At 47.8% G+C, this 16,129-nt stretch overlaps 1 protein-coding gene across 5 annotated transcripts in view; it reads right to left on the bottom strand.

Moving 5' to 3' along the window:
* The window catches only part of RAB7B (RAB7B, member RAS oncogene family), a 59,160-nt gene that overhangs the window by 22,295 nt on the left and 20,736 nt on the right, over positions 1-16,129 (bottom strand). For 3 of the 5 annotated variants that reach the window (XM_033852606.2, XM_033852602.2, XM_033852607.2), the window contains one exon: positions 27-101. The exons of 1 other annotated variant lie outside the window; for it this stretch is intronic. In XM_033852606.2, coding sequence (XP_033708497.1) covers positions 27-101 — 75 coding nt within the window. Of the gene's footprint in view, positions 1-26; positions 102-9,441; positions 11,579-16,129 lie in introns of those variants that run through there. One more of the 5 variants, XM_033852615.2, reaches the window with a different exon arrangement.

Raw genomic sequence — 16,129 nt, forward strand, 5'->3', positions numbered from 1 at the left:
CCTCTCTTACTTATTTGATAACTTACCGGTTCTGTCTTCCATATGGGCAGATACCTCACCTGCCTCATCCATCTCCATGTCTCCAGCACATGGTAAAGCACCTAGAACATTGCAGGTGCTCATTAAATATTTGCTGTGTGATGGATAATAACACCCAGTGACAGACTGGGGTTGGTGACAGATCATAGATTTGGAGTCAGAGAGATGCAAGTTCGCATCCTGGTTTTGTCACTCCCTGGTGAATGGCCATGGGCAAGATACTCACCTCCCTGAGCCTCTGAGCCTCTTTCTGGGAACAGAGATAAGATATATTGAAGGTGAAGTGTGTGGCACTAGTAGGGGCTCATTAAATAGAGATTATTGATATGGATAATTACATCTTTGTTTCATACTTACTTTGCACATGAGTCTGTTCCTGCCCTCAAAAATTCAGTTTATTGAGAGACACAGTGACCTGCATGGCCAACTATGAAACAATGGTGAACATACTAAAACAGAGATATGAACCAAGTACCACAGGAACAGAGGAAATAACAACAAATTCCACAATCCCTGCATTGGAATAGCATTTTACAGTTTATGTACCATGTACACTTCTGTCATTTATTTGATTGGCTCCTAGACTGTTGGAGTAGGCAAGGCCTCAGCAGCTCCATTTTACAATAGGAGATCAGAGGCTCAAAGAGATGACATCATTGGCCCATGGTCACACTATATCTCCTTGCCCTGCTATTTGTATTCCCCCAAAATTCATATGCTGAATCCTAACCCCCAAGTTGATGGTATTAGGAGGTGGACCCTTTGGGAAGTGATTAGGTCATGAGGGTGGAGCCTTCATGAATGGGATTAGTGCCCTTATAGAAGACACCCCAGAGAACAAGCTTGTCCCTTCCGCCCTGTGAGGACACGGTAGGAAGGTGGCCATCTGCAACCCACAAGAGGGTCCTTAGCAGAACCTGACCATACTGGCCCCCTTGTCTTGGACTTTCAGCCTCGAGAACTGTGAGAAATAAATTTCTGTTGTTTATTAGCCACCTAGTCTAGTATTCTGTTACAATAGCCTGAACAGCCTCAGACACCCACTCTACCTTCTTCCACCACACTCATTCCTCTGGACACCTTATGTGATTATCTGTGTATGTTCCATCTCCCAGGCTAGAATGCAAGCTCCATAACAGTCTGTTTTGCTCACTGCTCCATCCCTAGTTCCTAGAACAGTGCCTGACACATAGTAGTCACTCAGTAAATATGTATGGAATGAATGAATGGAAGATAGAAGAAAGAATTAGTGAAAGGCAGGTGTAGGCTTCAAACCTCTCAAGCAGGAGGCAGAATAGCTGGCTAAGAGCTCAGCTTCTGGAGCCTGACAGCCTGAGTTTAGATCTCAGCTTTGCCACATACTAGTGTGCAACCTGGACAAGGGATTTAACCTCTCTGTGCTTCAGTTTCCCCATCTGTCTAATGGGGATGATAATATAACACCTAGTTCATAGGATTGTTGTGAGGACTAAATGAGTTAACATTCATAAAGTGCTCAGAACAGTGCCTGGTACATCATAAGCCTCAAAATATATTTGGTAGCTTAAAAACAACCAACCAACGAAGGTATTTTGACTCCAAATCCAGCATTCTCTCTCTACACCATGTTATGTAGAGCTGTATAGTTTCCAAATGACTAACATATTCATGATTTTATTTTATCTTTCTATCGTTTTTCTATCTTTCCCTGTGAAACGACCAAGAAATAATGATATAATAATTTTTTTGGCTGTGCTGCACGGCATGCAGGACCCTAGTTCCCCTTCCAGGGAAACTGTGCCCCCTGCAACGGAAGCACAGGGTCTTAACCACTGGACCACCAGGGAAGTCCTCAAGAAATAATTATTGTCCCCATTTTACAGAGGAGAAAACTGAGGCTAGGCACAATGGCTCAAGGCCACACAAAAGCTTGGTTAAAATAACCTGACTTCAAATCAATGATTCTGTCCATGATTCCACAGGTAACTCTCTCCCCTAGATCTAGCCTGAAACAGGAAAAAAAATAAAATAAAATCAGAGACTGGCAGAGATTCTCAGAAGCCCTAAAAACATCAGTCTCTCCCATTTTCAGGATTTGGAAATCCACTTAATTTTTTCCAATCATGGGCTGTCATTGTATACAAAACAAATGTTGCTGAGACTTTAAGGGCAAGGAAATCTCCCACAGATTCAAGAGTGATGGATCCAAGGCTGCAAATGTCTGGGGAGCTCCCTGTTGACCAAAGCCCTCTCCTCCCCAAAAGCAGCTCTTATGGGCCCAGAACTGTGCCAGGTGCGTGGTATAGGGAGAATGCAGTGAGTTCTTCCCAAAGGTCCTCTCTTTGGTCCAGATTGGAGGGTGGAGACAGAATCTTCCTGGGGCTAGGCTTGTCAGCTGCCTGCTTTCAGATGCCCTGGGTAGGCGTGAGAATTGGATTTTGTTTTAAGTGACCACAATGCTAACCAGGCAACTTGAGTCCCAGAAGTCACTGAGGGGAGAAGATGTGGAGGTACAAATAGGATGAATGAGTTTTTTTGTTTGTTCCCTCACTTGTTTATTCATTGCATCCTCATTTATTGTGCCCTTAACCTACAATGGTGATCCCAGAATCCTATGTCTTTATTCACTTTATTATTTAAATAAGAGATTTAAACCAACACCCTTGCAATTCTTCCTGATCCAGTAATAACCACCATTTATTAAGCATCTACTACGAGCAGGCATAGCACATGCATAACCCTTCAAGGTAAGCATTATTATCCCCACATACAGATGAGACCATGGAAGCTCTGAGAGGTCAGGTGACAGGCCCAAGGTCACACAGCTAAGAAAAGAAGGTCAGGATTCAAACCCAGGTGGGCCTGACGCCAAAGCTCAGGCTGTGGTTGAAATTTTAAAATTTGAATACTTGAGTCATTAAAAAGAATGCCTGTAACATACATCTAAGAAGCAAGGTGTAATAATAAAATGACTGCCTGTGGCTCCACAACTCTATGGAGAAATAGAATATTCCCAGCATCGTCCAGGTGCCTTGTGTGTCTGGCCCCTATTGCATCCCTCTGCTTCCCCCCACTCCGACCCCCAATCAAGGTAACCATTGTCTAAATTTGGGGTCCATTAGTCCGTTGTTTGCATGCCTTTTGTTGCTTTATGTTGTTTTACCACATGCATTTGTGATAAATACGTATGAAGATAAACCGTTTAGTTTTGAACTTTACATAAATGGTTTACAGTATGTCTTCTATGGCTTGCTATCTTCTATAAACTTCTAAGATTCACCCAGTTGATATATGTGGCTTTATTTATTTCCACTGCTGTGAAATTCCATTGTTTGAATATACCACATTTTATTTATCCAATTTCCTGTAGGACATCTAGGTCATTTCTAGTTTCTTTCTTTCTTTAAAAATTTTTTTGCTATTACAAACAATACTACAAAGAAAATTCTCTTTTTTAAATTGAAATATAGTTGGAACTTCCCTGGTGGTCCAGTGGTTAAGAATCCGCCTTCCAATGCAGGGGACATGGGTTCAATCCCTGGTTGGAGAACTAAGATCCCCCATGCCGTGGGGCAGCTAAGCCCGCACACCGCAACTACTGAGCCCAGGTTCTCTGGAGCCTGCGTGCCACAACTGGAGAGCCTGCACACTGCAACTACTGAGTCTATGTGCCACAACTAGAGAGAAGCCTGTGCGCCACAACTAGAGAGAAGCCTGCACTCCACAACGAAAGATCCCACGTGCTGCAACTAAGACCCGATGCAGACAAAAACAAAATGAATAAATAAATATTAAAAAAAATAAATTGACGTATAGTTGATTTACAATATTGTGTTAGTTTCAGGTGTACAGCAAAGTGATTTGGTTATATATGTGTATGTATATATCTATATCTATCTATCTATATATATATTATTCTTTTCCATTATAGGTTATTACAGGATATTGAATGTAGTTCTCTGTGCTATACAGTAAACCCTTGTTGTTTATCTATTTTATATATAGTGATATGTATCTGTTAATCCCATATTCTTAATTTATCCCTCCCCCTCCCCTTCCATCGTCGGTAACCATAAGTTTGTTTTCTATGTCTGTGAGTCTGTTTCTGTTTTGTAATTAAGTTCTCTTGTACTATTTTTTAGATTCCACATACAAGTGATATCATATAGTATTTGTTTTTCTCTGTCTGACTTACTTCACTTAGTATGATAATCTCTAGTCCATCCATGTTGCTGCAGTTGGCATTATTTCACTCTTTTTTTAATGGCTGAGTAATATTCCATTGTATATATATATATACCACATCTTCTTTATCCATTCATCTGTTGATGGACACTTAGGTTGCTTCCATGTCTTGGCTATTGTAAATAGTGCTGTTATGAACTTTGGGGTGCATGTATCTTTTCCAATTATGTTTTTTACAGGATATATGCCCAGGAGTGGGATTGCTGGATCATATGGTAACTCTATTTCTAGTTTTTTAAGGATCCTCCATACTGTTCTCCATAACGGCTGCACCAATTTACATTCCCACCAACAATGTAAGAGGGTTCCTTTTTCTCCACACCCTCCCCAGCATTTATTATTTGTAGACTTCTTAATCATGGTCATTCTGATTGGAGTGAGGTGATACCTCATTGTAATTTTGATTTGCATTTCTCTGATAATTAGCGATGTTGAGGATATTTTATGTGCCTGTTGGTCATATGTTATGTTATGTCCTCTTTGGAGAAATGTCCATTTAGGTCTTCTGCCCATTTTGTGATTGGGTCATTTGTTTTTTTGATATTGAGCTGTATGAACTGTTTGTATATTTTGGAAATTAAGCCTTGTTGTCTCTTCATTTGCAAATATTTTCTCCCATTCCACAGGTCGCCTTTTCATTTTGTTTATGGTTTCCTTTGCTGTGCAAAAGCTTATAAGTTTGATTAGGTCCCATTTGTTTAGTTTTGCTTTTATGTCTTTTGCCTTGGGAGACTGACCTAAGAAAATATTGCTATGATTTATGTCAGAGAATGTTTGCCTATGTTCTCTCCTAGGAGCTTTATAGTGTCGTGTCTTATATTTAAGTCTTTAAGCCATTTTGAGTTTATTTTTGTGTATGGTGTGAGGGAGTTTTGTAACTTCATTGATTTACATGTGGCTGTCCATCTTTCCCAGCACCACTTGCTGAAGAGACTGTCTTTTCTCCATTGTATATTCTTGCCTCCTTTGTCAAAGATTAGTTGACCATAGGTGTGTGGGTTTATTTCCAGGCTCCCTATTCTGTTCCATTGATCTATATGTGTTTTTGTGCCAATACCACGCTGTTTTGATTACTGTAACTTTGTAGTATTGTCTGAAGTCTGGGAGGTTTATGCCTCCAGCTTTGTTCTTTTTCCTCAGGATTGCTTTGGCAATTCTGGGTCTTTTGTGGTTCCATATAAGTTTGAGAATTATTTGTTCTAGTTCTGGGGAAATTGTCATGGATACTTCGATAGGGATCACATTAAATCTGTAGATTGCTTTGGGTAGTATAGTCATTTAAACTATATTAATTCTTCCAACCCAAGAGCATGGGATACACTCTTCCCATTTCACTGAATCTTTGTTGATTTCCTTTATCAATGTTTTATATATAGTTCAGCATATAAGTCTTTCACCTCCTTGGTTAGACTTATTCCTAGGAATTTTTTTTTTTATGCAATTTTAAACAGTATCTTTTTTTTTTTTTTACTTTCTTTTTCTGATATTTCATTGCTAGTGTAAAGAAATGCCACAGATTTCTGTATATTAATCTTATATCCTGCTACCTTGCTGAATTCATTTATCAGTTTTAATAGTTTTTTGTGTGGAGTCTTTAGGGTTTTCTATATAGAGTATCATGTCATCTGCATATAATGAAAATTTTACCTCTTCCTTCTGATTTGGATATCTTTTATTTCTTTTTCTTGTCTGATTGCTGTGGCTAGGACTTCAAATATTGTGTTGAATAGAAGTGGCGAGAGTGAGCAACATTATCTTGTTCCAGAATTTAGCAGGAAGGCTTTCAGCTTTTTACTGTTTAGTATTATGTTGACTGTGGGAGAAAATTCTTGATCATGACCTCTGGTGCACCAGCAAGGGTTGTGCATGTGCAGGGTGGAATTGCAGGTTTGGAGGGCCTGTATGTGGTGCCTTACTCAATATATCCAAAAAAAATTGTTGTACCAGTTTACTTTGGAGCCTATAAGCTAGAGTAGTGTCTTTCCAGGGGTCAGTGCTGGGTTTAGGAAAGGGAGTTCCAGGGTGTTGACAAACTGGTAAGCCCTGAGATTAACCTTGGGAAATTCCTACCTCTAAGTGTGGTAATTCACAAAGGAGTGCACAGACTTGATAGTTTATCTCCAGAACTGAGCTTCTGATGTTGGAAATGATCGCTCAGTTACTAGTTAACATCCCAGGAGACAGGATCCTCCGATAGGACACACGAGAACCAAGAGAACTTGAGATGATCTCACCACATCCCAGGGGACTTGGCATCTTGGCCAGAGCATGTGAGCTTGGAGCATTTCTTAGTCGTGTACCGTCTGGTGGCAGAATCCAAGTTTGTCAGCCTTGGATTCAAGGCCATAGGATGGACTGACTGGAGGCAGCTAGGTCCTGGTTGGAGTTTTGCTTCTTTTCCTGCTTGTACTTTTTTCCACCAATATTAATTTTCCTTCTTTTAAATTATTGATTATGTAATAATTCAAAGAGTTCAAAGTTCAAAGTATAAAATTATACAAGGAAGAGTCTTGCTCTCACTCTCGACTCCCACTTGCCCAGTCCCCCTCTGAAAGGTAATTGCTTTTATCCATTTTCCATGCATCCTTCCAGAGTTTTCTTTATGTACAGGCAAAGATGAACATAAAATCTTATTTAAGCCTCCTGTTATGGAAGAGATAGCATATTATTCCCATGATTCTGCCATTGCCTTTTCACATAACAATGAATCTCAGCTATCTATTTCATGTCATTACATAGAACATTTTATTGTTATTAAAAAAATACCTATGCAGCATTCTATTCTATTCCACAGTATTTATTTATCATCCACTATGCACCAGTCTCTATGCTGAGTGCTGGGGTTAAAATGATTAATCGAAACAGGCCCACTTCAATAGAAGTTAATTTAAAAAAAAAACAAGCCCTGCCCTCAGGGACACTACAGTCTAAGGGCAAACAGACAAACAATTATGATAAAATACTGCAGGAGCTCTTCCTTCCAAAAATATTTCTCCAGTCCCAACCCTTGTCAGGCATTGCTCTGGGCATGAGGCAGACGGTGATGAATAAAACAAATGAAAATCCCTGCCCCGTGGCACTTCCATCCTAGTGGAGCTACTGTTCTGGCACTGTGATAAGGGGGGCTGGGGGGGCACATGGTGGGGTCCCTAACCTGGTCTTGGTATCAGGGAATCCTTACTGAAGGAAATGATGCTTTAGCTGGTAACTAACAGCTAAGGAGGAATTGGCCTGGTGAAGGACCAGAGAGGGGCCAGAGTTCCCAACAGAGGCCCCCTGCCAGGCGGGGCGGGAAGGTGAGAGGCATCCCTGGGGACTGAGAGAAAGTCCTCCCTTTGCAGCATCGAGAGAGACTGTGGCCAGAGCTGAGCCCTGACAAGCAGGCAGTGGCTGGCGGCGGTGGGCCCTTGTAGGTCACAAGTGGCACTTGTCCTGTGGAGGCCACTGCGATGGCTGCCACGTGGAGTGGTTAGGAAAGGGACAAGAGGGCAGGCAGGGGGCTCAAGGGGAAGGAAGTGTGGTCTAGGCAAGGCTTGTGATCGGCTGGACCCATTGGAGCAGAGGATGAGGGGAGAAGGAAATGAATTCAAGACAAGGACGAGGAGGTGTTGACAGGACATGGTGGGATGTGAGTGGCGGGAGAGGAAGCCTCAGTCTCCTCACCTGAAAAATGAGGCCAATGCCCTCCTCTGTGGGCTGTTGTGGAGGATTCACTGGTATGAGGAGGGCTCTTGGCAGTGTTTCTGTCCCCTCACTGCCAGCACCCCTTCACCTGGTTTTTTGTTTGCTCCCCTCCAAGCCTATGAGCTTAGTTACAATTTTTCTGTACTTCAGCAAGGGAAAACTACTGTCTGATCTTCTAAGCCCTTGCTCCCCCCACGCCCCCAGCAGGCATGCACAGAGTGTCCTGGTACAGGCCGCTGCCCTCTACTGGAACTAAACTTCCTGCCTTGCCAGCACACACTGCAGAGGGAGCCTCCAGGTGCGCACGCAGCAGGGCTGGCCTCACGCAGGTCCACTGTCGCAGCTGTGTCTGCTGTGCGCGGCAGCTAGTTTTGGTGTTGCTGCCAGCGTGGCTGCTTTGAGGCTGCCCTTGGACTGTGCGCTCCTGGGAAAAAGACCCCATTGTGGGCACCTGCCACGGGCCTGACTGCGGCATCTGCCTGTGGCTGTTGCAGTGGGAGCCTCTGCTGAGCAAAGAGCAAATGCAGAAACAGCATTTCCCCAAATCCCCTTGGGCACTATGGCGCCCAGTAAGGCCTGGCCAGGTTTATTTGGCGAGAAGATCTGGGTTTGTTTGTCTCCAAGCACCATGGGTGTGTGCTGCCCAGAGCCCTGGCCTGGATTCTCTTGATTATTCACTAGCAGCCTGGAGCTGCCCCTCGGAGGAGGGCTGTAGTGGGTAGAGGAGCAGCCTGGTTGGAGCAGTCTTGTTAATCTAGGTCCTCTTCTCTGAAAGAATGCTGAGGACAGGGCCCTGGGACAGGCTGCCCCCGCCCCCTCTGCCCCCGCCAGGCTCTAGTGGGCTCCCTTTGGTCGGGAGTTGCAGCCCCACATCCTGCCTCTTTCTGCGAATACCTGCCCCTACTGGCTGGGAACCGAGGGTCAGTCTCAGACTCAGGAGTGGGGGAGGGGTGTGGAGCGGCCCACAGTGTTTTGGCTCAGTTCCATTTGCCCTGGAGACTGGTCACTAGCATGTCCCCTAGTCTTGATAGGAGGGATGCTGTGGGCCTCAGGTCCCCACTCTCCACCCTGCATGTGAACATTCAGTCCTGGCTCCTGACTCTGGGGAAGATTCAGAATGCGTGGTTTGGGGCACGTGGCTTTTGCAAAGACAGAACCTTTTATCTCCAAGCGGCCCAGGTGGGCCTGGCCAGGGCTCTGTCATTCCGGAGGGCACTGAAAACATGGTGCTTACTCAGGCGCAGTTTCCTGGGTGTGTGCCACCTGCGCTCAGAAGGACCCCACGCTTGGTTTAATGATCCAGTGTCACCGTCTCGGAACTCCTCGTGATTTTTGGCCAAGGGGTGGGGCATTTTCATTTTGGGCCCTGCCAATTACATCACTGTTCCTATTATACTCTTTGTTGTCTCTGTCTTCCCTTTTATTATCTTTTGAATTTTGAACTATGGGGATATTGAAAAAAAAAAAACTTTAAAAACTAAATACCACAAAAGATTAAAACGAAGAAAGACACACTTATTATTTGTTGTGCACGTTTAGAATGGTTCCTACGTCCATTGCAGCGCACGGGCTGCTGCATACACACCCATGCACCACACGTCCAATCCACAGTCCGACCGACTCCCAGGAGAGCCTGTGTGACGTGCAGGGTGCCACCCCCATGAAGGACACAGAGACAAAAGTGTGCTCCAGGCCACCTGCTCCTATGTCAGGTCCATGCCGCTGCCCAGGACAAGCAATTCTTACTTCACAGCTGGGTGGGGAGAAGGGGTTCCCCAGACTTTCTTACTGACTCCCACCTCATATCTTCAGTGTCAGATGACACTTGGAAGTCATAGGCTAACATCCCCAGCTCTGCTGGGAGCTCAGGGAAGAATACTTCTGTGTAGACAGGAGACTTCTGTGGTGGGCATGGATGTGGTCATGGGAGACCCTGTGGGGTCATCTTGCCTATTCCCTTCAGGTTGGGCTCTCTCTGTGTTGTTTATCGCCAGAAGAAAAAGAAGATTATGGCTGTAGAGACTGCAGGGACAGAGACTCCATTAGCTTTCCAGGCCCCTCTTCTAGTATTTGTCACTGATGCAGATTTCTTGCCTGAATCACTGATGCTGCAGTTTTTGCTCGTCTCTCTGTAGGCTTAAGAAACTGGGATTTTCCTGCGCCACAAATCTCGAAGGGTTGAAAATGCCCAGAGCCTGAGAAGAAGCTTTGAGCATCTACACAGGAAAACTGCAGCTCTTCATGGGCCCGTGGAGCTTCCGCTTTCTGCTCTGCTGGAAGGAAAGGATCACTGCTGCCCTCTGTTGGCCAGTTGACAGAGACTCAAGGAGTCATCCAGAGGGCGGGGTCCCCTTTGCTTTTCTCTGGGACAGCAGCTTTGAGTCCTCAGGTAAATTCATCTTTTCACTGTTCCTGGCATGCAAGTTTGTCCTCGACCTGGGGCCTTGGCCCTTGCTGCAACCTCTCCTCAGAATGTTCTTTGTCGAGTTCAGGTGGCAGCCCCTTTCTCATTCTCTAGCCTTTGAGTCAATGTCACCTCCCCAGGGAAGCCTTCATGGGCTACTTTGTCTGAAACAGCACCCAACCCCACCCCCTGTCCCTCTCTATCCCATTACCGTGTTTCACTTTGTTCGAGCACTTACCTGCTATTTGAAAATACCTGTTTACATTCTGTGTTTACTGCCTCTCTCCCTCGCCAGAATGTCGGATCCAGGAGAGCAAGGTTGGTTACATTTGTCACTGGACCTCAATGCATCGTACATAGTAGATACTCAAAAATACTTGTTGAAAGAATAGTAAATGTATCTCAACAAGAGCAACTGAGATTCAAGCAGAGGTTCTGGTCTTCAAAACCACACTGACGTGGGCAGGGCACATGCAACTCCCATTTGACAGATGAATAAGTTGAAGCTCAAAGAGAGTTATGGGAGTTGCCTGAGCACCAGCAGGGAGAAATGCACCAGTCCCCGGTGGGTTTTTCCTGCGCTCCCTCAGTCCTGCATTCTGGAGGGGACAAACAGGGGGTGTCCCAGGCCTGAACAGCTGCTGCCAGGGGTTGAGGTAGACCCTCACTCCCTGGCCCCGGTTACGAGGGAGCCTGAGCTGCACCCTTGTCCAAAGCTGTGCTGTGGCTCTTGGGGGTGGTGGTGGATGGGCTGAGGAAGGCCAGTCCATAGGAGAATATAACAGGACTCCAGAGAGAGCGGCCTGTCTGCAGAGATGTGCGTTCTAGAGCAGGGGTGTGGCTGGGAAGGGAGTGTGGCAAGAAAGCTGGAGTCCGCGAGGGAATCGTGACTCTTCTGGGGTTTGGCTGTGACATCCGGAGTTTCATCCAGGCTCAAGGGCCCAGCCCTGGCCTCTCTACACTCAGCCTGAGGCAGGGCCGCCCTCTGGTTCTGGGTCCAGTGCAGATGCGAGGGATTCAGGGCTCTGGCCGCAGAGCCTGGACTGCCATCTGAGCTTGGGTGGGCAGTGGGGCTGGTGGGGGCCCAGGATGACCAGGCCCTGCGCGTGCTCTGTCCCTGGGTGTGCAGAGCGGGAGTCTGGAAAGTCAGCAGCAACTGCTCTTGGACTGGTCTTCTGGTGAGAGCTTGATGGAGTCTGTGAGGTAATTCTCCAAGACGCTTCGATACTGGAGAAGGAAAAGAGGAGTCAGCGTTCGCATCCTGGCAGGCAGAGCTCCACCTGCCCTCTATTTCTTTTCTTTTCTTTTTTTTTTTTTTTTTTTGCGGTATGCGGGCCTCTCACTGTTGTGGCCTCTCCCGTCGCAGAGCACAGGCTCCGGACGCACAGGCTCAGCGGCCATGGCTCACGGGCCCAGCCGCTCCGCGGCATGTGGGATCTTCCCGGACCAGGGCACGAACCCATGTCCCCTGCATCGGCAGGCGGACTCTCAACCACTGTGCCACCAGGGAAGCACTGCCCTCTATTTCTTAATGGCCGATGGTGGTCTGGCTTTCTGTTCCCCCACCTTGTGCAGTTGGGAAACTGAGGCCCGGTGGGGAGGAAGTCTTCCCCGCCCCCTCCTTCCTCACCTCCTCCTCCAGCTCCTTCCCAGGAGCCCAGAGCAGGTGGGCGGCTGCATTAGAGGCCCAGGTCTCCTGACCTCCAACCAGGTCCCGTAACTTGCCATTCTCCAGAGGGGACAACTGAGGTGATGTTTGCCCTCAGGCAGAGATGATGACTGCCCACTCCTCATTTCTGCAGGAAACCTCTCCCTGCAAACGTCCCCACACCCCAACCTTCTCTCACCGTGCCCACCTCTCAACCTCCCACCATCCTCTGAACTTCCCATGTCCAGGGATCCCTCCCTAAAATAGACTCAATGTTTCTACCGGGGCTTTTTGCTTCCTTGCCCACCCTCCCAAAGTCTCCTGTCCCAACGAGGTCCAGAGAAAGCCCCTTCTCAGTCTAACAAGCCTCTCCCCACCCAGCTGGCCACTCCTCACCTATGACCCACCAGCTTGGTTCAAGGGTGAGGGCGTCCTTCCTCAAGGAGATGGGTTCTACACACCGAAGGGTCTCTTCTTCGAGGGATCACATCTCTTTCCTTGGCCAAGCCTCCCCCCAGTCTCCGAGCTCCCAGCATTCATGTTCTCCCCGCAGCCAGTGGTGTGTGTGTGAGGGTAGGTGGGTAAGTGGACACGCTGGTGCAGACCTGAGCTGGACAGAGCCCCCTGTGGGGCTGTCTGTCTCAAGTGCCCCTCTGAGGGGACAATTTCCAGAAGAGTGGTTGTGCCTTCACTGATTTTTTTCTCCTCCATGGCTCCTGGGCTCCGGCTATGGTGCCCAGCTGGCGAATGTCAACCAAACCCTTAGTGCCGGTGACTCTGGACCCCAGGAGGCTGTGTCAGACCTGCCTGCGGCACCCTCATGATGGTCACCCCCCAAGACACATGAGAAGGTCCCATGATGCCCCGTCACTCGCTGCTGCTGCCATACAGCAAGCAGTAGGTTAGCCTGACAGCACAGAGCTCAGGGCACCGGGCCTGGGACCCAGCCCTTCTTCCCACTGTTTGCTTCTTTTTTCTTTTCTTTTTCTTTTTTGCTGTATGCAGGCCTCTCACTATTGTGGCCTCTCCCGTTGCGGAGCACAGGCAAAGGACGCGCAGGCTCAGCGGTCATGGCTCACGGGCCCAGCCGCTCCGCGGCACGTGGGATCTTCCCGGACCGGGCCATGAACCTGCGTCCCCTGCATCGGCAGGTGGACTCTCAACCACTGCGCCACCAGGGAAGCCCTTTGCTTCTTGAAGAGCCCCCATTTCTCACCCGCTCCCTGGTAGGGTGTCCGGGCCAGCAGAGCACCAGCTACCCTTAGTCAGCCGGGATGATGGGCCTTGAGTAGCCCTCAGCAAATTCTTTGGAGCTATTAGAATTTTATTTGTTATATGTATATATATTTTTTCATTAGGAAAGATTAGTGCTGGGGAGTCAGGGGCAGTGTCTCCTAATGAAAGCCTGTCCCTCTGGGGATGTCTCCACACCCCAGTTCCATCTTCCCCTCCGCTGGGGAGGATCCTAGCCCACTGCTGGCAGAGCCGGCCCAGCACACCACAGGCCTTCCCCAGCCCCTCACCCTGAAAGAGCAGAGTCCTCCCCTGAGTTTCCTGAGGCTCCTTCCCCCAGGACTGCCCAGGTCTGCTGTGCGGGCTCGGGGCTGCACCGCCCGGGACACCATCCAGTCCTCCAGCTGGCCCCATCTGCAGGGCCCACTCACTCCACTGACACTCTGAGCCTCACAGGGAGAGATGAGGGGGAGCAGAGCATTGCTGTTTAAGTCCCTTTTTAAGCTGACTGATCCACTTCTCCCAGAAAGACAGGCTTTTGAAAAGATTCTCTTATTTTTTGTGTTTTCCTGGTCCCCCTCTCACCATAAACATCAAAGAGACCTTGCCTGGGATCAGGAACTCTCCTAGCTGGGTCTTTTGGACCCAGGGGGCAGGGCCTGTTGATTCATCACCCCTGAGTATGCCTCACCCTCACGTCCACAGAAGGCCCAGCTGGGATCATGAACAGAACCTGTGCCTTGTCCTCGAGGCCAGCCTTTGGGAGGGAGAGTCTAAGCTGAGGGCTTTCTGAGCTGCTTTGCACTTTATTCGAGGAACAAACAATGCTGCCTTTGAGGGTGTGAGAAACGCCCTCGTTCATTACACACCGGCAAAGCCTGAGGTCTTCATGCCAGCTCTCTTTACCCAATAAGAGTCACATCCTCCCCAGGTCCAAGTCAGCCCTGAGCTCTTCCCATTTATGACATCATTTCACTCGATAAGGGCATCATCTCCCTCCTCAGGTTTCCTGCAAACCTTCCAAGTCACTGGCAGTCCATTATTAGATTTCCTGTGTAATTCTTTTCTCCAGACCCCAGTCATCTTAGCAAGTATGTGCATGTCTAACTGTAAAGTAACACCATAGTGTCCTAATGCACATTTCAGTGGGGATGTGACTGTGGGAGTCTGCCCCTCCAAGCCTGGCCACCTCATAGCCCTGACTCTAGATCCTACATCCTGAGGACCTCATAAAAGTCCTATAATTTCACTAAGCTTACCTGCCTGTCAGCCTGCTTCCCTCCCGGATGTGGCAAGTTTGTCTTTCTCTAATTAATCCAAAAGGAACCGGCCTCCGTGCTGCAGTTCACGCCGGGCCCCAGCAGGGATGGTATTGCCAAGTTGGTAAGAGCAAAATCCCTTCATCCCAAATCCCCCAAAGCAGGTGGGTGTCCCTTCTTTGATTATGAGGGCATTCTTAGTCATATTTTGGAATAACTAAATACCCTAATCCTTGAAAGTGGCCAGATTGGGAAACTAAAGTAACTAGCTACCTTCTCTCCTTTCAAAATGTAAACCGAGTACCTCTTCTGGCACTCTACCTGTAAGCTGCTCTTTCCATCCAGAGCTCACTGCAGAACTCAGACATTCCAAGGAACCTCAAGGAACCCCAAATGCCATGTGCTCCATTGCCTCCTCCTCGTGTGACACTTTTGCTTTCCCCTTTCTTTTCTATCTTGGTCTATAGCATCACTAATCAATCATCCCTCCGTTTGCCAAGCTAGAAACCTCGGTATCAACCTCAACAGCTCCTGATTCCTTCTCTCCTACATTTGATCATCATCAATCCCTGATGGTTCTCCCTCCAAAGTCTCTTTAATCTACCCCGTCCTTGCCGTCTTCATTCTCTCATGCCTGGACCTTTCTGAATCACCCATCAAGCGCATCCTCCCTGCAGCATGAAACTTCCCTGCTGAAAGCCCTTAGCCATAGCTTTCATTTAAAAATAGCTACCTTTTATTTAATGCCTTCTCTGTGCTACCATATTATTTTATTTAGCCCTGGCAACAGCCCCATGAGGAAGATACTATTACTTGTACTTTAAAGGGAAGGAAGTGATGGCTTAGGGGAGGCTGTATGACTTGTCAGGGACACAGTGAGTAAGAGGTAGAGCCAGGAAATAAGCCAGACCCACCCGGCTTCAGAGCCCAGCTCTTCCTACCCCAGGCTGCGGCTCCCTCCTTATTCTAGCAGCACCTCTCATGTCTTCCTCTCCAAATACTCTGGGCTGGTGTGAATGAGCACATGACCTCCCTGGGAAGGAGGGGAGAGCTACTTGTAGGAAATGTCCTTGAAAACTCCTGTTTGATTTTAAAGTATAGATTTGGAAACTCCAGTTTCACCTTAAAAATCCGTGTGAGTTTTTACATTCAGTGCTCGAGTAATTATGTTTATTTTAGGGTGAAATGTTTCCCTTCCAGATTTCTGAATAATAGAGACATTGCTGGAAGATGCGCCCTGCTGGCCTCCGTACTGGGCCCCTGTGTGCCCTGGGAGTCTGGTAGCAGGTCTAGAGGTCATGGGCCTACAGCATGAAGTCCAAGGTCTGGTTGGGGCTCACCAGGCCTTCATGGTCTGGTGCTGTTGGCCTTGAGAGCCCCATCGCTCACCTCGGCCCAGCGGCCCCACTTCCCTCCATGCCACGGTTCTTCCTCTTACAGACGGAGCCCACAGTGGTCCCTCACGTGAGCCCTGTGGACTCACGCCTGGGCCTCTGCCACGCCCTTCTCTCCGCCCTTCTGCGGCTCTTGCTTGCGCTTTCAACGGCCTACCGTGTCCCCCACGCAAACTGCATATGACCTTTCAACCTCCAACTCACATGTCACCTCTCTGGGCAGGCATCCTTGCCCGCCTTCGCC

The sequence above is a fragment of the Tursiops truncatus genome, chromosome 1 (genome assembly GCF_011762595.2).
Source record: "Tursiops truncatus isolate mTurTru1 chromosome 1, mTurTru1.mat.Y, whole genome shotgun sequence".
Lineage (NCBI taxonomy): Eukaryota > Metazoa > Chordata > Mammalia > Artiodactyla > Delphinidae > Tursiops > Tursiops truncatus.